This window comes from Fundulus heteroclitus, unplaced genomic scaffold (genome assembly GCF_011125445.2).
Source record: "Fundulus heteroclitus isolate FHET01 unplaced genomic scaffold, MU-UCD_Fhet_4.1 scaffold_37, whole genome shotgun sequence".
NCBI classification, from domain to species: domain Eukaryota; kingdom Metazoa; phylum Chordata; class Actinopteri; order Cyprinodontiformes; family Fundulidae; genus Fundulus; species Fundulus heteroclitus.
The window spans coordinates 2,275,855-2,300,197 of record NW_023396781.1 but is presented as its reverse complement, the minus strand read 5'-3'; the positions used below and the strand labels follow the sequence as shown (position 1 = coordinate 2,300,197).

The window sequence follows — 24,343 nt, the reverse complement described above, 5'->3', positions numbered from 1 at the left end:
GGAAAGCGCTGAACACACGGTAAAAACAGCAAACTCCTTAACTTTTTCCATCTGACTACAACAAAAAGAAGCTGAGGGAAGAAAGTGATGTCTCTCACCCAGTAAGCATATTGTTGCACCAAAGCTTTTTCTACTTCTGCCCTCCTGTTGATGTTTAGCACTGGAGGAGAAGAACTGAACCGTGCAAAATCTTATTTGTGTGTCAGATTGCAAGTGTCTGCTGCATTGTCTAAACTAGGAGCAGCACATCCTCTGTAGTATGGCTGCATGAACCTTTAATTGTCTGTCTCACTGAATCAATGTCCTACAGGTTGTATACACACATAGCGTTCAACCAAGCATGCTCACATGGCAATTAGTTGGGTCAGAAAACAGCCATGCATGCAGAGTTGGAAAGCTTTGTGTTTCTACATCTGGGATGAACCGAGAGCAGATAGAGAAAGCAGAATGGATGACCAGTTACTGATGAGGAGAATTAAAAGAATCACCTGTACAGGACTATGCTTGACGTCGAACCATCTCACCTCCCCACTATTTGGCAGAGCGCAATGCTGGCAGTTCATTTACTTATACTCCATAAGCCTTTAAAGAACCGATTATAACAAATTCACCAAACAGTAAAAAGGCCTCCCGGCTTCTCCTAGCCATATTCACTGATTCAGGTTCTAGGTCAGAATGTTTTCTGATTTCAGTAGTTATTTGCTGTCATATAGCTTTGCTTTCATTTGCTCTGAGATAACAGCGGATGTGGAGAGCAGAGATCAGTTAAGAACTTTGACTTTTCCATTTGTCTCCATCTTTTTACTCGTCGCTTACCTGAACAAATTTAACCTCAAGTCTACAAAAACAAACAATTATAGTCGTTATCTAATGAAAAAGTCAAAATGAGAAATTGTGTGTGGAAACACTATCTATGGTTCTATGGGTTGTAGAAAAGCCACCTTCAGCGGCAAATACAAGGAGTCTCTGACATCATTGTGAAGACATTTTGACCACTATTCCATTTTGGATAATTTAATTGATGTATGTAACTCTGATCAAATCTTGTCTAGATGAGCCTGCATAACTTAATTCCAAACTCACTTTAGTTTATTGAGTAATTCAAACATTAATCTCTGCACAGCTTTCTAGACGTCCCACCACACCATTTTAGGGACACTGAGGTCTAGGCCTTGACTGGGCCACTGCCAGGACTGGACTGGGACCAAACGGTGGTCACCTTTGGTCACAGACCAGTCTTGCCAGTGGCCTTGGCATTTTTTGGTCATGGCAGCCCACCATGATTACTTATACCATATGCAGAAATACACAACATATGACAGGATACGTGGTCGCAGCCTACATGGAAGAGAGTAATCACCCCACACGACCCATTCAGCACTGGATCCAACGCACTAATATTACACAGTCAAGTTTTTGAGAAAGACAGCCCGCATGGAGATTCGAGATGCGGGAAGTGCTGTATATTGTACTGAAAAATTATGTAATATATGTCAAATTAAGCTAATACTTTCGCCAAAACTTATATGGTGCTACTATAAGTACTGAGGAACTGATCATATCATCTGATCTGTTATTTAAAAATGATATGCTGTCATTTATTTGGGTGTTACCATCTACGGTAGCTCGAGTGACATCACGTCTGCCTGCGGCAGACAGGTTGAGCTGTGTCCGTGGCTCCACCCATCAACCATTATCATGGCGCACCTACACCCTTGACTTGTTTTAGGCAGGTTTCTATCTGTGCTCATGGAAGAAGGGATGTGTTGGTAAACACCTCACTCTGTTATCAAAGACCTAGAGCAGTGTTTCCCCTACTATTGAACAAGATCTGATCAAACAAGATCACTAAATCTGTGTGTGTTTAAGGTTAATTTTATTAAAATTACCCATTCTAAATGGTGCCAGATTGCATCCTGAGCTATTTCTGTCTATATGCTCCCAGATAATAAGGCGGACACAAGTCCGTGGAAAGGCACGTGCAGAGCTCAATTTTACAAGCGCATACGCAACTTCACTATAGTCCGCTCGGCGGGAAGAAGTCTCCGAGGCAGCTGCGACTCGCAAGCCTCTCCGCACCACGGACTGACAGGTGTGCAGTGGGTGTCTGCTGTGGGAAATCTAATAATTTGTCACAGGAAATACCCAAAAAGTGTGCCCAACTATGAAGTTAAAAATGTCTGCAGAGTGTCAGCGTATACCTGCTTTTAATGCTTCTCTCGCTTAAAAATGTGTATTCACACACTTCAATCACTCAGTGAGTTTCTGCTTAGATATCCATGCAAATTGTATAATTATATTATGCAATTTGCATACATAATTATACAACTACATTTCTTGCAGTAGTCTGTGAAGCAGACACCTTGTGTACTTTTCGATATGCTTTCTCTTCCAGCTTTTCCTGCTTGTGCTCTTGTCTTATGCTACTTTGTAACTCTTTCAGAGCCTTTTTCTGCAAATCATCTATATTGCAAACCATGGATCTGGTCAGCTAGTCACTCAACGGAATTGATAACATTTTCTCAACAAGAAGTTAGGGCAAAGGAGAGGCCAGCTGTTCCGAGGTGACACATGCAGCTGGATACACTCTGGGCTCCTGGGGCATGTGGAGGATTGTGTGTCTGTCTATTTTGTCCATTGAGGATGTGAAGGATGTGTACATGATTGGGTTTATGATAACAGGATTTCTGCTTATTGGAGATGGCAGTTACCTGGTATATCAACAAATTCAGAAGATCTCAGCGGCTGTTCTGGCCTTGGTATGGCTGTTGGGAATGTGTGATGTATTAAATCGAGCTTTGCACACCCAGACTCAAGTGCTTTGTGAGCAAAACCACAAGATGGATGCGATCCTGGCACAGCATCGCATGCCGACTGTGGTCTACACTCAGTGGTGAATGGAACAGATCTTGGGGAAGTTCTAAGCCCGTTTTACTTTGGAAAGACGACAAACTGTTTTGGGACTTGCCAATGAGACGTACCAGTAAAGACTTTAAAGGCAGGTGGAAATTTACAGTCAGCCTGACACAAAACAACTCTTGCTATCTGAATTGGCATGCCTGATGCTGGCCTTGGAGGATGGTATCCCAAACTCTCCTGAATGTTATGTAAACAAGACGCTCTGCCCCGCCACCCATCTTTCATGACACCTGAGACCTGAAACAGTTCTCTACTAAACTGGCTGGAAAACACATCTAAAACTATAGCTGGCTGGCAGGGGGGTACGGGAGAGTCATGGGCCTACACTGATAAACACACACACACACGTCAACTTGCCGATAAATACATCCCCCTTACTCACTGCATCCGCTGTGCCCGTTTGTTTTTACCCCCTGAGATAGAAAGCCTAGGTTGGATGCGCACGGATGCGTTGCTCACTTGGTAGAACTGGACTGGGATGCCCCCCTGTCCCAAAACCCTCCAACACACATGTACTATACTTATGATGTTGTCTGTATGTTTTTTTGTACTGAGGGTTTTTCTTGCATTCTCATACTGTTCCTGCAAAGAGACAGTGCGAGAATGTTTGTCTTTCTCTTGATAGGCTCTACTGAAAATTAATTTCCCCCAAGGGGGACAAATTAAGCAATTCAGTTCCATTCAGTGATGCATGATAGAGCCAGAAACATTACTACAGAAACAGAAGCTGGCAGATGATATAAGGCTTTAATGTATGATATCATTAGAAAGTTAAGTGGAAGGAAAATCACTCAGTCTCACTTCATTCAGTGAAGTTCCTCATGGTGGCTTGAGCAGCCAGAACGTTTGCTCGAGTAAGAGTAGTGATACTTTACAATAATATTACTCAAGTAAAAGTGTAAAGTGCACCGCAGAAAAACTAATCCTAAAAGGTTATTTTCCCCAAAAGGTTACTCAAGTAAATATAACCTAAATATAAATTAAACTAAAAGAGTTTGTTGGGTTTAAAACAAACAATTGTGTATTGTTTATTAGAAGAAGAAAAAACTATTTAACCCAACAAACAACTTTTTTATGTGTTAACTTAAAATGAACTGTTAACATAAAGTGGACAACAGCCATGGTTCACTTTTTTGAGTGTAGTTACGACCCACTTCTGCTATCCATTTTGACAAAGCTATGTTTTACTAATACTACATCATAATGTAAAAATCAAGAACTTTATGGAAAGTTAAAATAACACTAAGTAGGATAAAATGTCTTCTCGTATTATCATTTGAAAACCAAGGCAGATTAAAGGTAACCCCCCTCTCCTTGTGAGGTTTTCTTAACTCTTATTTCATTCTGCTGGTTCTGCCAGTGCTAACATGTTCTGCTGCTTCTTGCCGGGCTTGTAGCTTTTTTACTCTTCCCTCCTCCTCGCTCTAACCCTGCTGGGTCATGTTTTTCTCTCCTCCTCATTCTACTTCTTCCTCTGTGTTACTGCTGTGCGCTGGATGGGACTGCTGCTGCATCTGACGCTGCTGCCCCTGTCACACTTGTGGCACTAAACAGATCTATTATTTTGGTACATTTAGCTATGTCCACTTCGAGGCTTTTGAGCCTTTCTTCTCTCTGTTGTGGTTTGTTATCCATTTCCACAGGCGGAAATGATCTCACCTCTCTAATTCCAGTCAGCTCAAATGGCTACATTTGAAAACCTCAGTTGACAGTGAAGACAGCAGCGGGCCAAGGAGGGTTATAAAGGCATACTATGCAACATTTTTCAGTTAATTAATGTGTTCCATACCATTTTGGATGATTAAATAAGTCATTTCAGGTCAAACAAAGGATTTCTCGGCCGCCCTGGTGGTCTGTGGGGGAAATACCGCACTTGCGGCTTGGCGAGGCAGCCGCCGCCGCCTCGCCAAGATAGCGCTGCGGGAAGCTTGATGTTCATACTTTCACTGTGTTGGTCATTGTTTGTACTGCCGTTTTTTTTACTTTTCGTTGCGTTCGCCTGTCTGCTAAGCTCAAAACAACCAAAGCGCCTGGCTTGACGGAGAAACCAGAACAGCTGAGCATCTTTATGACAGTGCACTTTTACTTTCGCCCTCTGGGGGGAGCCTCGCTGGAAAATCAACCCCGGTTGCATAGTATACCTTTAAGAGAGTTCAAGAAAAAAAATCATTGTGTTTGGTGTCTCGTACGTTGTTCCTGTTGTTGAAATTTATTCATAAATGCCTTCATTCATACATTAATTCAAATGACAAATAAATTATTTATTATAAATAAATTAAATGTATAAATATGTTTTTGATCAAACCATGACAACCTTGGGCCGGCCCAAAAATGTGCGTCGGCCCACTACACCTGATGGCCAGTCCAGCCCTGGCCACTACAACACCTTCACTCTTTTATTTTGCTGCCATTCTGTTGTAGATTTGCTTCTGAGTTTGCTTTTAGTGCGCTGTTGGTCGCAATGTATGGACCAAGCTTCAGTTGTCAGACTGGTGGCCTCATATTTGATTCTATAATACTTTGAGCTACAGAGAAGTTAATGGTCCAGTCTGTAACTGAGAGATGGCCAGGTTATGTGCAAGCAAGTCCAGCCCACCACCATCATGCTTGACAGTTAGTATATAATGTTTGTGCTGATATGTGCTGAGAAGCCAGAAACGCTTGCAGACATTTTCATAAGTTTCCTCATTATTAGGTGAGAAAATGAGACTTACCTGAAGGCTTTCCATTTTGGCAGAGCACTTAGTGAGAATGACCCTGGCTAGTAGAAGGAGGAAGGGGTTGACTACCAGGCTGTACACCGACTCGCCATCGAGGAGCAAGCTAGAGTGGATAGCATCCATCAACAACTGGGAATTCTGGTGCAGAAAGAAAAAAAATAAACACAAATGAGAAACGTCCTCAATTTTAGCACCCCCGTATATGCAGGAATATAAATGCATCTGAAATTTGGGAGTAAACCTTTACAAAACAGTAACCAAGAACCAGATTACACCACATAGTTGATACTCAACTATCTGGTAAAAAAAAAAAAAAGAAACATCTTCTTTCCCTCACTGACATTTAATCAGACTAAAATTCTCCTGTTCTAGATTAGTTATGATGAAAAAGTCAGTTGTGTTTACTAAATTCCAGAATAATCAGCCAGATATTTTAAGAAATTTATTTTGCCCAAAGTATAAAATAGGGAATATTTTCCAACATCTGTCGATACTGATGTTATAGATAAATGTACACTACCAGTCAACAGTTTGGACTGACATTTGTCATTCAATGGCTTTTCCTTATTTTTCTGACTTTCTACATTGTAGATATATAGTGAAGACAGCAAGACTATGACCAAAAAGCATATATAATTTTATCAAACGCAAATACAATAGACCAATTCACGCGTGACGTCACAAGCAACATCCGGGTCACGCTGGTAGACAAAAATACTACTGTTCCCGTCTACTACCATGACAAAATGGGTGATATAGAGCATACTTTTAGTTAGTTTATTTTTGGAATCTAAACAATGCCTATGACTTGTTGTGCTCCCGGTTGCACAGAGAGGCATTCCAAATCGTCGGATGTACGTTTCTTTCGTTTACCTAAGAAAGAAGAAAGAAATGGATAATTTCAATGAAAAGGATGCAGGCAGACAATCCCAGTCGACTGTGGGAGCCATCATACCACGACAGAATTTGCAGTCTACACTTCATCTCCGGTAAATACAACATAATTTTGCACTAGTCATTGCTCTACCTAAATAATTAAATAAAAATTAGGATATATACTTAAGTCAAGACGTAAACGTTCAGCTTTGAACAAAACTTCTGGGCTCAGATATGTCTAAGAACTTTCAAATTGACTAGAAACACCAACTTACAACTAATACAATACAAAATCCTTCACAGAGTACACTACACAGGACAAAGATTATTCAACATGGGTTTGGCACAATCTAATATCTGTCCACACTGCATAGGCAATCATCCTGATAATTATATTCATGCGTTATGGTTATGCACACCAGTCCAGAGGTTCTGGACACAGATATGTAAGGACTTATCAAAGTGCTTATGCTGTAAAATTACACCTTCCCCATCAGTTTGCTTGCTTGGTAATTTTGAGGAAAGCCCTCTGGGAAATAAAATAGTTTACATGGTTTTCACTGCACTATCGCAAAGAAAACTATCCTCATGAATTGGAAAAGTAAGGAGAATCTCAGTATCAATCAGTATAGAGATCTTTTGTTGGATCATATTAATCTTGAGACAGCATCTGCATCCACATCTGTTCGATCTCTTTGGGCTCCTTTGATTAGCACTATCACTTAGTGGAATGGGGGGCGGTGGGTTGCTTCCTGCAGGGCGCAGTGGCTGGGTGGAGGGGGTCCTGGGGCTCTGGGGGCACTTGGTGGGTCTGACTCCAGGGTCTGTTTCCCCCATCTGGGAGGAGCTTGGGAGGCCTACGGGTGGCCTACAGCGCCGCTTGCAACACTCTTGGGGAGCTACGAGGTGACGGACGTGGGTTACTGACCTGGTAGCTGTGCTGTCGCTGGTTGGGTCCTGGGTGGGTCTGGGGGCCTGGGGTCCCTGGGGCGCGCCGCCCTTGGGCGGGGGCCCCGGCGGGGCCTCTGGGGTTCCGGTTCCGGGGAGGTGTGCCGCTTGGGGTCTGGGCCGGCGCGCGCCCGGGTGTCTGCCCCTGCACGGGGCTTCTGGTGCGCTGGGGGGCCTCGGGGCCTGTTGAGCTGGTAGGGGGGCATGGTCATTAACATCTCAGGGCAGATGCTCTTCCCCTTCTTTGGGTTTGCACTCTGCTAGTGGGGGGAGGGGAGGGAGGGGAAGAAGTGACTTACCCAGCCTGGATGTCTACTGTCGAATGTATGGTGAGATGTTTGAATGTTAGTGTTGGGGAGGGGTTAAATCTATGGGTGGGGTGGAGGGGGGGGGTTTGGTGGACGTTCTGGTGGGCTTGTGTCCGGCCCCCTGTCCCGGTCCTGATCCGTGTAGTCTCCCGGTGCGGGTTTCGCCTGGGGGGTGGGGTTTGGGATGGCTCGTGCGGGCTGGCTGGCCAGGGTCCCCCATCTTATTAATTTATTTTTTTATTTATTTATTTTTATTTATTTATTTATATATATATATATTACTATTATTATTATTATTATTATTATTATTATTAATTATTTTTTTGGGGGGGGGGGGTTAAGCCAGTAGGCTTGGGGGGTGGGCTGGGGGAGGTAGAGGTGTTGGTCCTGGTGGGTGGTTGGCTGGCGGGCCCTGCGGCCTCTCCCCGGCCCCCGGGCTATGGTGGTGCCGCTGGAGGGGCCCCTTTCTTCGGGTGGGGCTTTCGTGGAGCGGGGGTGCCTATTGGAGTCAGTAGGGGAGCTGGCTCCCTGGGTTGGCTCCCCAGTCCTTTGCTCCCCATCCCCGGACTCCTCCCTCTGCCTGCTCCATCACACCGCCACACATGTAGGTCCTTGGGGAGAGGGCGTTACTGGAGGTTGCCACCTTTTGGTGACGTCCCTCTCCCCAATTTTATCATGCATTTTAGACACTTTCACTCCAAACATTCTCACAACGCACATTCATGTAGGCCACGATATGGGGTGGGTGGGGGGAAGACGTCTGGGGGGGGGGCTTATGTTGTGTGAGCCTCGCCTTGGGCGGCTCCCTTCACCCCCTCTCGCATTTAGACATTGAGGGTTCTGGGTAGTTGCTTGGAGGGGGGGCGCTGGCACCAGCTTCCTTCCGGAGGGGGGGTGGGCTGTGCCGTGCACCCCCTTCGGTGCTCCCAGTTTTAAACACACCTGAGATCAACATGCAAAAACACAACATCTGAGCAGGCGTAGGGAGGATCGGGGGTCTTTTGCACACCCCCCGTCTCCGATCGCGGCACGGAGTCTGGGGCCTGGAGGAGGTGCGGGCCACTGGGTCCGGGGTCTAGGCGGGGGGCTGCTGCGGGTAGCCAGCGGCTTACCGGGTCTGGGGCTGATGCCTCTGCTCTCCCCAGGAAGGGATGGGGGGCAGGGGTGGCTAGGGTAAGGTCGGGGTGGGAGGGGGTTTATTAGGTATAATAAACCCCCTCCCACACCGTACGGGCTCTGGTCGGGTGGCCCGTATGGGTCGTGTTGCCCCCCCCTCTTTGGGGGGCCTGATCCGGGGGGCGTCTGATCCGGAGGCGGGGCCGGGCGCAGGCAGTCGTATATTTGAATTGTGGTGACCCCCCCCCCCACTTGGGATTTTTGGATGTGAATGCTATGTGGGAATGTGTGTACAGCATCCTTTTTTTGTGTCTGTGTGTGGCGAATGGGGCACAAGGGAGGGATGGTGTGAATGAGTTTTTTTTTTCCCCCAGGTACGGGCCCAGTCCGCTCCGTCTCCCAAGAACATCTCAAGTCTCCGATAGGTGCGGAGCCCATCCCCCCACGTCCTGCCCTCCTCCGCTGCGTAAAATGAGCCGGTGCCCACCCGGGCGGGTTACCAGGTGGGCGCCGGCCCATTCCTGGCGGTGGCTTCGCGGGGCCTGGCCCCCCGGGGGGGATGGCCGGGGCCCCTGCCGCGGGGGCGGGGCGCCCCTGGGGCCCATGGCCAGGACCACTTCAGCGCGGCTGGCTGCTGGCGGAGCCCACGGGCTCGTCCCACGCCGGCTATTGGGGGCCGTCGGCACCTTGCAGGTGGCTGGGGGATTTCCTCAGGGGTCGTCTTTCCTCTTTCCTCGGGGGGGGGGGGGGGGGGGGGGGGGGTTGCAGATTTCCTGTGAGGATTACTAAGACAATATATCCAGTAACGGAATATATTCAATTGTTGATTTAGAGCTCCTTTACAGTGACTACTGTAAAAATATTTAGATCTGAGATTTATACTCAGATTGCACTTACTTGGATTGCACAAGTCACTATCACTTTACTTGGATTTTAGTTATACATAACCCACCACCACACACATATCATATACAACATATTTATCTTATATATATATATACACTATATATATATAGATATATATAAATATAGATCTATATATAATACATATTACAATATATAACATTCATATATGTATACATATTACATTATATACATTAGATGTATACATATACATATATATACATACAGATGTAACAGATACATAGTAACATATATGTATACAATACATATATAGACATACATAGGAGACAGAATAATAGAAGTATATACAGATAATAACATGACATAACAGATAGATAGACAGATACATAGAGACACATAACAGGACAGAAGATTACAATACAGATACACAAGAGACATATAACGAGACAGAGACAGAAACATATACAAATAGAAGAGAGAGAGAGAGAGATGAAGATATAGAGAAGACACAGACACACATATACATATAGTATATATAGATATACACATACACATAATACATATAAAATTATATGATATATATATATATATATATATATAGATATAGATATATATATATATATATACACATACACAAGACATAGAGATATAGATAGATATATATATAACATTATATATATACACATACACACACATACATATATATACATATATATATATAAAAATGTGTGTATTCTGGAGCATGTAACAAAAGTAATTTCCCTCTGGGATTATTAAAGTATGTCTGATTCTGATTCTGATACTACACTTGGCCCGTTGGGATGCCGATACCTTGGCTTTCACAAAGCACACAGTCGTGCCCTTCGCCAGTATGTTACACAAACATGTCTGAACATGTCCCAATATAAAATAATTGCAGCCGTCCAGTGATTTCATGGTTTTCATGCTCTCTCGTGTGTACTGGCCTGCCGTGTTTATAAGGCAGCTGTATGTCACGGTACGGAACCCTTGGCCAGCATTTCACAGACTCGCTCCATCCCTTCAGGCTTTTGCTGTGTGGATCTGGCAATCTGATACTATCAACCATCAACTTACTCTTAAAACAATCTTGTGATACGTTATTTAAAGAACAAAAATACGTCGAGAACTCGTCGTTTCCTTTGTTTGCGTCTACCATTGTGATCGCCTTTTGCATACCAGTCATGTGTGCATGCGCGAAAAACCCGAATCAAAAAAGTTACAATGAATTGGTCTATACTGTGAAATAAATCAAAACATCTGGTTTATTTGAACAACATGTTCAATTTAAAGGTAAATCCTCTAAATATCATCAGTAATAACAAGGGTTTCATTTAATGCCAATAAAGACTTTTTCCCTTATTGAGAATCAGTTGTATAACTATTATCCAACATTTTATTAAAATGCAAATAGAAATAGATGTTTTCTATTGGTACACCTTTTAAATTATCTTATTATCTTTTCAGAGATTTCTGTCTCATTTCCGATCAGAAACAACCTTCTGTATAACATCAGTGTTGGCACCAGTACCAAAACCGTGTATGTCAGGCCAAATCCTGCACAGATATGTCACTCTTACACAGTTTACAGTTTGCCTGGAGTCAGTACATCACATTTACATGTAATGCATTGTTGTATGTGCTATATTTAGTGATTAGAACAATAGTTATTGCAAAATGAAATGGCTGACTTAATAACCATGAGCTACACTTTTCCAACCTCTTAACATAAAGTCTCCACTTGCTGCATCACGTCCAGAGGTGCATTTAAACATTCACCAGGACTTAAAGGCCAAAATGAGATGAGCTCTCCTACATTTGTCGTCCTGGTTACCTATGCTGTCATGCATGTGTGGACGAGCTGCTTTGAAACACAGCCTGTGTGATGGCAAATAAATCACCGATGCCAAAGATATGACTTTGATAGAAGAAATGGCCCTCTGCTCTAGTGTAATGGCTGGGTGAATGTGAATGGAAATATTAAAAATCGGGGGTTCTAAAATCACCCCCGACCTATCTTCTTTGAAGCAGGGGCACTCAGGAAGGAGAGAGTTTCACTTTTCCCCGTTTAATCAAGGTCAACACTTTCATATTTTCTGTGAGAGACTGTAAATGTTTGGGTTTGAGATGTTTTTATTACTTCTGGTCTGGTCAGTCAATATAGCAAAGTGTGAGAGGGAAATGGACAGATTCAGAGGTGATCAGGCCTGGGAGCAGATAGGGCTGTGATTACTTTGTCTCTGCTTAGGTTCTCAAAGTGCTGGAACTTCATGGAATTACCGGTTCCTTTTATTTAATCATTAACTGAGGGATCAGTTATCATTATTTCCCACAACAGTGAAACACACTATTGTACAGTTGTGCTATGAGGAAGCAATACCTTGAAGCGGGTGTAATTAGGACCCAAGAGAGGCTTCGTTGCTCCAAACCTCTCCTGTGACACCAGCTCTCTTTCATTCTATTTCTGACGGAATACTTTGTATGAAAACACTCATGGAGAAATTAAGAGTTATAAAACCAACACATAAGAGCCTGACAATAGCTGGTCAATTAAACAAGTCTGATGTGTTCACAGAAACCATGTAAAGCATCAGTGTTTTTCAAAGCCCTGTCCTGATACTAAGGTTAGTGACATACCATGAAAGCACACCAGTCTTATCTTGGTGCCATACAAATTCACACATAATCTGTCACAAAGAAAGGGTTTCATAGAGTATATGTACTTTTAAATCTTTTAAAGCTTTGAGAAGTACTAATGTGAGAGGTAAGCAAGGGCGTTATTTCGAAAAATCGTATTGCCATATTTTGTAATATTTAAAATTTCTTTGCAGTCTATTTAGGTGTGGCTTTGACTCCCTGTCGCTGCAGTCAAAGCCACATAAACACAGCTCTTAAAAATATTCCTACTTTGAAACGTGCTTCTTCAGGACACTAGTCACACACAGAAGTGTGATTTTTATCACTAATCTGCACACAGTAAATACATTTAAACATAGTTTGGAATTTATTGATAGTTCCCATTGTTTTTGTTCTTTACTTTATTTCTGCTGCAGCCTTTGGTGTGGAGGACTATTGTCACAGTTGACATGTCCAGGAACCAAAGTCACAAAATCTGAGTTAAATGACTGCAGAGAGGCCTAATGGTCAGAACTGGATATGCGCTAATAGCTTGTAAATTTAGCTATTTCAAAAACCCTCCAGGTATTATTTATAAGATTTATAAATGCAACAGTTTTACTTGCATGAATGAAACATCAGCAAGCGACTGATATTACTGAATCAAATATTTTATTTGCATTATTTTGGTTAAAAAAAGAGTAAACAATCATGCTGCATTTGTGAGAATGATAACTTTTAAGGGAGCAAAAGGTTTCATTATTTTAGATAGAAAGAATTAAAAAATAGTGATGTGAAGAACTAAAGGAATCTTTTAAGATGGAATATGATGTCAAACGGCATCTCTCAGTGTTGTTGTTCAGTCTCTTGCGTTATAAAGTTATGAGTTAGTTAATTCTTCACTAGACATGTTCCTCTGAAAGGTGATACTGCTTGGCTGTATACTATATATCCTTTGAAAAAAAAATGATGTGTGTGTGTGTGTGTGTGTGTATATATATATATATATATATATATATATATATATATATATATATATATATATATATATATATATATATATATATATATCAGGTAAGTTGTGGAGGCAAAAGGGGGAGTCTAGGTAGCGAGAGGTGCTACTCTTGCTACTTTAAATAGTGTTTAATTTGTGCAATGAGTGGGGGCGGTCTTGTCAGACTAACGGTAATAATAATATAGGGGGGGGGGGAAACAACAGAGAAGCAACAAGCTTCAGCAGCAACATAATAATGGAATACAGCATATAGAATTATTCTTTTAGAATTTCAAACTCTAGATCCCCAAAAGCAGACATGATCGGAAAAAATATTGTCCCCGCCCCTTCATCTAAGCAATCTTCATATACATTTAACAGCTCTAGAGGAGTATGTTTATCTAGACATAAAAGGGTCAGTATGAGGCCTATTATGTAACTGAAGGTATCTGCATTAAATACAGCTATATAGATCATGTTTACACACTTTTGGAATTTCCACATATGTGCACTAGAGCGGTTGGCAGAACCAAAGGTAAAGAACAATGATTTCGGCAAAAGAAAGCCACTGGCCTCAGGGACTAGGGACCTTGGATGTGTCATGAGAGCCTGCTGCAACTCTATCATTCCATAAACTGTAACTGTACTACAAAAAATTTGCAGTATTCTGAAGTACAAATTGCATTTTAATGTTATTACAATTTGTGACAAAGGGAAATTGCAGCTATTTCATACCTTATTTACCAATTCATTACACAAAATTATAATGCTTAGATCAGACATAGATTAGATGCTTAGATTAGACTGCTTCACAAGATAACAAAGGTGGGTGGACTGGAGGCAGCTAAGAGCTTGTAGATGTTACATACTGAAATGTAGGGCTTAGCCATAAATGTAACAAGATGATGAAAAATACATAAAAATGTGCCTATAGTAAAAAACACATGCAACTGTGATCAGAAGGCTTTCACAGATTTAAGACTCATTGGCGTCTCTACAGTAAATAAATCTCCACCAATCCAATTTATACAAACATTTTTTGATTTTTAATTTTTAAATAAACCGTTGCATGGAGTTAACTACACAGGACTTCATCTTTATATACTCAGTTCTCAAATTATATATAGAAATTTTATAGAAACCTAATGGAGTGTCACGCTCTGCTTTAATACAGCAGTGGGGTAGTTTGGCCAACCAGAGGGAGACTGGGTTGTGGAACTGGCGCTAGTGATATCACACTGCGACAAGACTATAGCTGATAAGGCCCGTGCAGTTTATTAACTTTTGCCAGGAACACCAGGAAAAAAAGCAGCAATCATGTCAGTAAAAATGCAGATAACTGATATTTTAAAATTAAGGATGCTTTTAACACCTGGTGGAAACAAAAGAACGAGCAAATTCTGCAGGAGACTAGAAGACAAGTGCCAAAAGAGCTGGACTCAATGACAGGATGGTATCATACCTGAGAGGACAGCAGAGCCGAACGCAGCAAGTCACACATGTTGAAGGAGACCGGAGGGCCAGTCCAGTTACTCTGGGCAAACAGATGCAGGCATGAGACAGCGATGGCCATTACTGTGAGCTCCCTGCAACAGAACAGATGAGGTACACAGCTAGAGTTATATCACCGATATGTGGCTTCACAGCATGAATAATGTATTGTCCTAAACATGCAATTAAAAGTGTCAAAGTTTTTGCACATCTTAAGTCTCTTGCCACTGATGTGATGTTCTTCAGGTGACTCATATTAGGCCATCTGAACAGAATTACTTGCGTAGTAGCTGGGCTGACAAAATATATCAACCCACATTTTCTAGTAAAGAACACGGTGTTGCTATCGTTATTTGGAAAAACACACCTTTTAAACACAATTAAACTCTATGCGATCCAAACGGTCAATACATCATTGTGACTGGCCATCTGCACACCACTCATGTAACGCTGCTGAATATCTATGGGCCCAACATTGGTGACCCAGCATTTTCCAGAAGAACCTTTGAGAAGTTGCCTGACCTTTAAATCACAAATTTAATAGTTGCTGGGGACCATAACATCATACTTGACTGCCATCTTGACAGGTGAGCTAGTAAAATGTGCAGCTCCTCTGATTCTTCTATGGTTTTAAATAATCTAATTACCTCTACTAATTTAGTCGACATATGGTGGCTCCAATACCCGATAGATAGAGAATACTCCTTTTTTTTAAATAAACACAAATCATATACTCGTATTGATTTATTTTTATTGGACGGCAAACTTATACCAAACATTACAAACACCCAGTACTATAGCATTCGGATCTCTGATCAACCTCGATGACCCTCAATTTCAACAAACCCAGACAGGTTTTCCAATGACATATCCGGCCATCTTTGTTAGCTGATGAAAACCTTTGTAAAAATATGTCTGTAAAAATCACGGAGTATCTTGAGATCAATGACACCTGAAACGTCTCTGATTCAGTCTTATGGGAAACATTCAAAGTGGTTATGAATAGCCAAAATATTGCATATAGAGGCAGCTTTGAAAAAAATTAAACAAGATTTGTCTTGATGAAATTGACTCTGAAATATAGAAACAAGAGTAACTAACACATTGCAAAATATCTTTAACCTTAAATATGAGTATAACAAGATTTTATCACGACAGGTCGACAACCAAATCCTACGGCTTAGGAGAGGATATTTTGAACTGGGCAACAAACCACATACACTTTTAGCCCGCCAGTTTAGGGGGCAATAGGCTAGTAGAGCTACTCATAAAATCTCGCTTTGGTGTCATCCTAATGGACTCAAAGCTGATAAATCTCACTTCAGTGAATATTATGAAGAGGTTTTCAGATCAAATTCAACAGGTATGTGGAAAGCTGGTTAAAAGATCTAAACATACCAGAGCTGGATGAAGCCTCTTGTGAAGCCCTTAATGTGGAAATATTCCAAGAAGAAATACTCTGTTCTATCAGAAATATGCAAAATGGGAAAAACCCAGGACCAGGTGGATTTGGAATTGAATTTTACAAGAATTTTGCAAATCAAATAACCCCAATTCTACATAGGATGTTCTTACACTGAGTGGAATCTGAGAGTCTTCCCCCAGCCCTATAATGTTTATATTTCACTATTGCTGAAGCCGGACAGAGATGAAACAGAGCCTTCATCTTACCGTCCAATTTCTATGCTCAACCTAGATTTTTAAATATTTACTCAAATACTTGCAAATAGGTTAAATGCATGTGTAGAATCCATTGTTCACACTGATCAGATGGGCTTCATTGGAAATCGATTCTCTTTCTTTAACATTAGGCATGTGATGGACATTATGTACTGTCCCTTTGACAAAACCTCTGAGAAGGCCATCCTCTGTCTAGATCAGGAAAAGGCTTTGGACCAGGTGGAATGGCAGTATCTTTTTAGGGTTTTAGGGAGACGTTTAGTCTGGGCCCATCTTTTATCTCTTGGGTACGCGTGTTGTATTCACAGTCGAAAGCCTCAGTTCTCAACAACTCAGATAGGTCACCCTCCTTCGCTTTGAAGAGGGGGACGCGGCAGGGATGTCCCCTCTCGCTGCTCCTTTTTGCATTGGCCATAGAGCCCCTGGCAATTAGCGTGAGGGAGCATGCTTTCATTAAACCTATAACATTGGGTGGAGCTGATCAAAAAATCTCCTTTTATGCAGACAATGTGGCCCTTTTTGTATCAGACCCTGAGCACTCAATTCCACATCTGCTCAAGCTTGTTGATTCTAGGGCTGGACGATTCAGAAAAAAAAGCTTATCGATATATATTGATCGATATCGATAATTATTGAAAATATTTAAAACCATATTTTATGTGCAGCTCTGCCTGGACATTTTATGATATTGCTAAATGATTTAATTGTAATAAAGAACACAAACACAGAATTCCAATTAAATCTTTATTTAACCAACTTTTTTAACCATAACAGAATTTCTTTTTAAAGAAAAATAACTTAAGAGACCTGAGTTATGTTATTAAATACTGACAAAGAATAAATTAAAGTGACCAGTAAAATGGCCAAAATAAATATACCAAATAAACAAATAAAATAGCCTATTTAGGTGGGAATAGTACACTAGTTACTTCTCAGGTTTCATAACAGAGGCTGACGCAGGGCTGAGGTCATGGCATGGGGGGACACAGACTGCAGCTCATTTTGCACTGATTCCCTCCATTAGCTGCACAATTTAGGGAGCGCTGTTAGAAAAAAACTTGCGTCCCGGAACTTTATATCAGGATCAAGAGTGGCGAGTAATTGTTTGAAGCCAGGTTTTTCATCTGCAGACAACAGCAGCATATCCATCACTATGAAGCATTTTACTGCATGCCTGATGTCCTTATGCCGCTTGGACGCTTTTTAATTTTATCACAAAGAAGGGAGCCCATTTTAGCTGCTATACCTGCTTTGTTTTGGAAGAAGCTCCGTAAGATTTCTCCAAATATGACGCGGAGTGGCGCGTCATATATTCAAGATGAATTCAAGGAGAACATTGAAACATGGAGAACAAAGCCTTTGTCCTCAAATCCTTTTTTAAGTGTATAGATTCTTTTATATTTATTGGGGGTTACAAATCACATCAAATGGCTAAAAGTCATTTTCAAAAATCAAGAGACTATGTTAGCCCAGGGCCTGCCATGTTTTTTGCATTACTACTGGGCTGCCAATGTCGGAGTCATGGTGTATCGGTCAAATGGTTGTGAGAGGGGAAAGCCTAGCACACAAGACTTCTCTTCTGGCACTCCTATTTTTACCACAGACATATATACGTTGACGCTTCATTGGGTGCAGGTTTGTACGTCAACGTCACCGCCATATTTTATGTAGCAGAGAGTAGTGAATTTCTATGTTCCCAGTATATACGTTTTAAGTATTTAGATAGAAAGATATCGATGGAGCTTATAAGAAATATATATAGATTAATTGATAGAGATTGTCAGAACAAAGAGCTATTGATCGATGTTTTTAGATATAGATGCGCATATACAGACTTTGAAGTATTATAAATAAATAGGTGTGTTTATAACGCCAGATAGATAGATAGATAGATAGATAGATAGATAGATAGATAGATAGATAGATAGATAGATAGATAGATAGATAGATAGATAGATAGATAGATAGATAGATAATAAATTGGTTGAATCTAATCATTGTGGTCTTCATGATTTCATAAAACCGTGTCACATGTGAACCTTTTATGATCTGGTATAGACACAGATTAGGAACAGACTTTTTTTTTTTAAATAAAGTCAGGACAATGAAGCCAAAGGGATACGAAAATAAACTTGTAATATTACAAAAATCTAATTATGAATATAAAGTATATTCTGAGATTAAAGTCCCTCTGATACTGTTTAAGTGTCTGAGTCTAACTGCAGACTTGCCACATTCAACATGGCGGACGCTCTGACTCATCCTCAGCATAGGCAGAACCCACCCAACAGGGCGTCTATGTATATAATGTCTATGGTTCTCGCCACCAAGGCCACCTGCGGTTTACAGGAAGGATTATTTTGTTTTACTAAACACAATCATGCATTATTGAAATATCTCTTGGGTCCGCCCGAAGCAAAACACTTAATCTCTGAGTTGGTCAGCTTCTTCACAAGCATTTTAGATGCATCTACTGTTAAAGTAAAACAAGCTTGGAAAGGTGAGCTTGGTATTGAATTTGAGGATGAAACATGGGATAAAATATTAAGGAACATCCAAGTCTTGCTCACTCAACTCTAGGCTTCAATTGATTCAGTACAAGATTTTTCATAGACTACACTACACTAAAACTAGATTCAATAAAAATTTCCCTAATCTCTTCTCATTTTGTAATAGATGCAAAATAGCACAAGGCTCTCTTGCACATATTTTTTGGTTTTTCAGGAAGTTACATAACTTCTGGTCTCATCTTCCACTGGTTTTCACCTGTATTAAAAAAAAAAACGGTTACACCTGATCCTGTAATTGCTTTATTCGGATACTCCAACATCCTAAAAAACCTGGACTGTAACACACGCTCTGCTCTAACTCTTAGTTTGTTGATTGCTAAGAGATGCATTCTAAAACTTTGGAAATCTAATTCAGCTCCCAAGTTTGAGACCTGGCTGAAGGAAGTCATAGGGATTCTACATGTGGAAAGACTGAGATGTGAACTTTCTGGTAATACTCTGAAGTTTTGCAAGACATGGAATCCAGTGTTAGAACATATGAAGGACCAATGATGCTCTCCTTACTCAACTTCCTTACTGAGGCATCTTCTAGACTTGGACAGTTGTACAGTTAAGATTGGGACACTGCTGTGTCCTTAAGGAACCATTAGCACGTCCCCTTCCTAAAAAAATAGGGCTCGACCCTTCTCTCTGCTCTAATTTCAGGCCCATCTCCAATCTCCAAATATTTGTTTCTAAAATATTAGAGAAGGTTGTCTGCAACCAGTTGTTACCATTTTTAGAAGACAATGCTATCACTGAGCCGTTTCAGTTTGGGTTCAAAGCCCTTCACAGTTCAGAGGGCGCACTTCTGAGGGTTTTTAATTATATACTTTTGTCAACAGACTCGGAAAAGTTTGTTGTTTTAGTGCTTTTAGATTTGTCCGCTGCATTCAATACTGTTGATCACAGTATTTTAATTTCTGGTCTTGAGCGCTGTGTGGGCATTAGGGATGTCGCCCTTGATCGTTTTCGGTCCTACGTAACTAGTAGGAGTTCTTGTGTTGAAATTGACATCTTCATGTCTTCCACAGCTCCTCTTCCATATGGGGTCCCTCAGGGATCAAATCTCGGCCCTCTCTTATTTGCTCTCTAACTACTCTCTCTCGGCTCTGTTTTTAAGAAATATGGCATTTAATTTCACCGTTATGCTGATGATTGCCAGATCTATTTCCCCTTGGCACAAAACTCTCCAGCAACTCACACACTGCCTTGAGGACATTAAAGCATGGCCTTCCCTGACCTTCCTTAGTTTCAATGAGAACAAGACAGAAGTTATGTTGTTCGGACCGAGTTGCTGTCCCTCCCAAACGTAGATCTTGGCTCACTGTCATGTTATCTCAGGGACTGTGTCACCAATCTGGGGGTAAAATCTGAGTCTAATTTTAAATTTGAGAAACAGATCAGCAGTGTTGTTCAGAAATGTTTTTAATCAGCTTTGTCAGATAACAAAGGTGAAATCAATCTTAGCAGGACTTGACTTAGAGAAACTTGCCCATGCTGTATAGGCATTAGCCAGACCTCTCTTGCCCGTCTGCAGCTTGTGCAGAACTCTGCTGCTCACCTCCCATAGGCACAAGCATATTACTCCCATCCTAGCATCCCTTCACTGGCTCCCTGTGTGCTACAGAATTAATTTTAAGCTTTTATTATTTATTTTTAAATGTTTGAACAACCTTGCTCCACCATATTTATGTGAGCTGATTCAGCCTTACTGCCCACCCTGATCCCTTAAATCAGGTGATCAGCTGCCGCTGACAGTCCCTAAAACAAGGATGAAGCCCAGAGGTGACAGAGCATTTGCTGTTGCTACTCCTAAGTTATGGAATAACTTACCATTGACCATCAGACAGGCCTTCTCTTTTCCTGTTTTTAAATCTCTTAAAAAACACACTTTTATTTCCTGGCTTTTAATACACTGTGATCTTGTCATGTATGGCATTTTAAAATAGTCTTGGTATGAAATAGATTTTCTAGCTTTTGATGTTGTGTGTGTATATTTTGAATGTTTTTAACTTGTTTTTTTTTTTACATTTTCTTGTTTTAATGTACAGCACTTTCGTCCCCCATGTGGTTTTTAAAATGTAAAAATAAAAATAAAAGCTAATTGATTGATTAAACAATGAAATCTAATTGTTAAGGTTAGTGGAAGGTTTCATTTCACTGCCTGTTTCTCATATAATCAATACAAGCTTAAGGAAAAGCATCTTTCCATCACAATAGAAGATAGCAAAGATTATCCCTTTGATTAAGAACATGTAGGCCGTGAGCCAGAATCTGTAGGGTGACTTTTCGTATGAACTGTCAGGGGGCAACTTTCTTCCACCGGGATAAGTTGCTACACATAGCAGTGATCTCAAAACACCAATGTTCCCACGTTTTAACTTGCACATTAATAAGTTATTGCTGATAAAAAATCTAAACTGTTGCACTCTGGTCCAAGAGGTCACGTGATTCGATTTTTGCTGCTCAGCCAATCAGATCGCTGTATTGTCAGCTGAGCGCGTTCAACCAGTTCATCATGGCTGCGTCTGTAATGGGTTGTAAACATTTGTTTCCAGACAAAGAAAGCCCAATAATAGCATTTTCTGGCGCTAGTTGGCAAAGATCTTTATGGCAAATAAGAATAAATAGCCCAGACCATCCATCCTTCATTTTCTAACACGCTTATCCCTGCTGGGTTCATGAGGGGTGCCGGTGTCTATCTCCAGCTGTCAATGGGTGAGAGGCGGGGTACAACCTGGACAGGTCGCCAGTCCATCACAGGGCAGAAATAGTCCTGACTTTTGCCCATTTTACTGTGATATCACCAAGACCTGCTGCGCTAGGATAGCACAGGTGTCAGGTGTCGTTGTGCCAAACAACTTATCCCCGCCAGAATTTGTATCCCCTGCGTCGGGAGTGCATTCAGCTGGAAGAATGAATCCAGTCAACTCCGCCTTCATTTCCAACCTATTAGGCGTGGAAATGAAGATGTTTTACTTTTCTTAACGAAATATAGGAATGGTGTCGTTACATTATCATTCAGTTAGTGTGAAAAAACGAAAATGTAACACTTGTTAGTGCGATCATCAGGGAATTGCTATGTCGGTTAAAACTCGATTGATCACTCAATATAACACGTTATGAGAAAGTAAACGGCTCTGTGGTCATTTCCAGTAGCCTCGTGAGACCATCCAGATCTCGCGAGCTTTCAAGGTTTCACTCGCAGATCAGTCTGGATACTCTCCGTTAAAGAAAATTTGGAGCCGTTCACCAAACGAACGTCCAATCAGCGTTGGCTTTGAGGCGAGTTGAGGTGTGACGCAACGGGAAGCGCGACAGTTCAGTCTAAAGAACATGGCGGCTTCAGCCGATGAAACTAGCGTTAGCGTGGCTATCGAGCAAGTTTTATCGGAATTACAGAGTATTTCTTTGCTGAGCTAACGAGCCTTTACCTGCAGCAGCAAGAGTAGCTTGGCTTGTGGTTGTGTTTTCGTCGTCGCTCGTAACAGAGTAACGACGAATCTGATTGGTTTATTTGGCCCGTCTATCACCAACATAGGCCAATCAGCTAACCAGTATTTTCGCCCCTTCCCAAAATTACTTCAACGGAAGGTTTCCAGATGGATATGCGGAGCAAATCTATCTGGCGGAGTCAGGTAACATTTCCAGATGTGTCACGAAAATATTAGCTTTATGTTTTTTTTAGATTGTCGCATGTCTGTCTGCTGAAACCAAAAATCCACCTTCCTGAGTCCATCACAGCTGTCTGCTGGTTCTCTTTTTTCCTTTTCATTTTTGGTAGCTAGTACATTTCTTTTTTGGTAGCTAGTGTTAATTTGATCACACGTGATCAAATTAACACTGAATAAAAGGTACAGCTAAAATGATCAGATTTAATACGATTTTAATTCAACCAAGAACCATATAGAGATATTAACCATATTAAGAAAACGAGATATGTCTCTTTTAAAAATAGAACAATGTATTAGGAGTTTTAAAAAAATCTATTTCATTTTATTAGAATGTGATGTTTAAAATATTTAGACTTCACAAAGCTGAAGGTTAAAACTTTTATTGATTTCAAAAATACAATACAAAATTCTACACATTCCGAAGGGGATAACTCGTTTGGCACAACGAGTTTATACAAAGCGTCTCGCCCATTGACAGCTGGAGATCGGCACCAGCACCTCGCAAACCCAGCGGGGATAAGCGTGTTAGAAAATGGATGATGGATGGATGGATGGATGGATGTTTGGATGGATGGATGGATGGATGGATGGTCTGGGCTATTTCTTTTTTCTTGCCATAAAGATCTCTGCCAGCTGGCGCCAGAAAATGCTATTATTGGCCTTTCTTCGTCTGGAAACAAATCCATACAAACATCTTACAAGCGCAGCCATGATGAACTGGTGAACGCGCACAGCTGACAATACAGCGATCTGATTGGCTGAGCAGCAAAAATCGAATCACGTGACCTCTTGGACCGGAGCGCCACAGTTTAGATTTTTTAATCGGCAATAACTTATTAATGTGCAAGTTAAAACGTGAGAACATTGGTGTTTTGAGATCACTGCTATGTGTAGCAACTTATCCCGGTGGAAGAAAGTTGCCCCCTGACAGTTCATACGAAACTTCTTAAGGAAGCGTCCTACAGGTTCTGGCCCACGGACTAATGAACCATTCTCCATGAAAGAGACCCTGGCAGACCAGCTCTTATATCGAGTCAGGCGCTAATGGGGCTCTCAATAAAATAAAATCACCGGAACAAATTAAGCAAAGATTTACCGTGCCTCTTTGGAAGTATAGGATTCTCTAGTTTCCAACAGTATTGACCAAAAGGGGGTGGGGCTAAACATGCCTGTGCAGTGAAGAATATTTCCAAGATAGTCCCCAATGTTTACTAAGACATTTAAATGGCATCTTGTGTGTTTGAAGTGCTGTAAAACCAACAGTTTTACAAATATTAAGTCTCTTCCTTAGAGGAAATTAAGAAAAGAATGTGACCATCTTTGACCTAAATTTTGAAGCGTAATGAAATGGGTGTTGCTCTGATCGTACCGCAACTGGTACGAACGGGCTAGACAGGTTTTAATGCTAGGTGGTAGGATTGTGAAAATAATTTTACATATGAAATTCATGTCTTTAAAGTCCAGAAGAGGCTCACGTAGGCAAACATGAGCCTTTCAGGACCGACCACAGTTTGCTTTTCATCATTGATTTGCAGTTGAAGATTACATAATACAACATAATGCACCT

General features: G+C 41.3%; 1 protein-coding gene across 1 annotated transcript in view; it reads right to left on the bottom strand.

Moving 5' to 3' along the window:
• Positions 1 to 24,343, bottom strand: part of ttc27 (tetratricopeptide repeat domain 27) — a gene marked incomplete at its 3' end in the record, with an annotated part of 176,843 nt that overhangs the window by 99,951 nt on the left and 52,549 nt on the right. Inside the window, 2 exon segments of the mRNA XM_036130656.1 lie at positions 5,634 to 5,777; positions 14,842 to 14,965. Coding sequence (XP_035986549.1) covers positions 5,634 to 5,777; positions 14,842 to 14,965 — 268 coding nt within the window.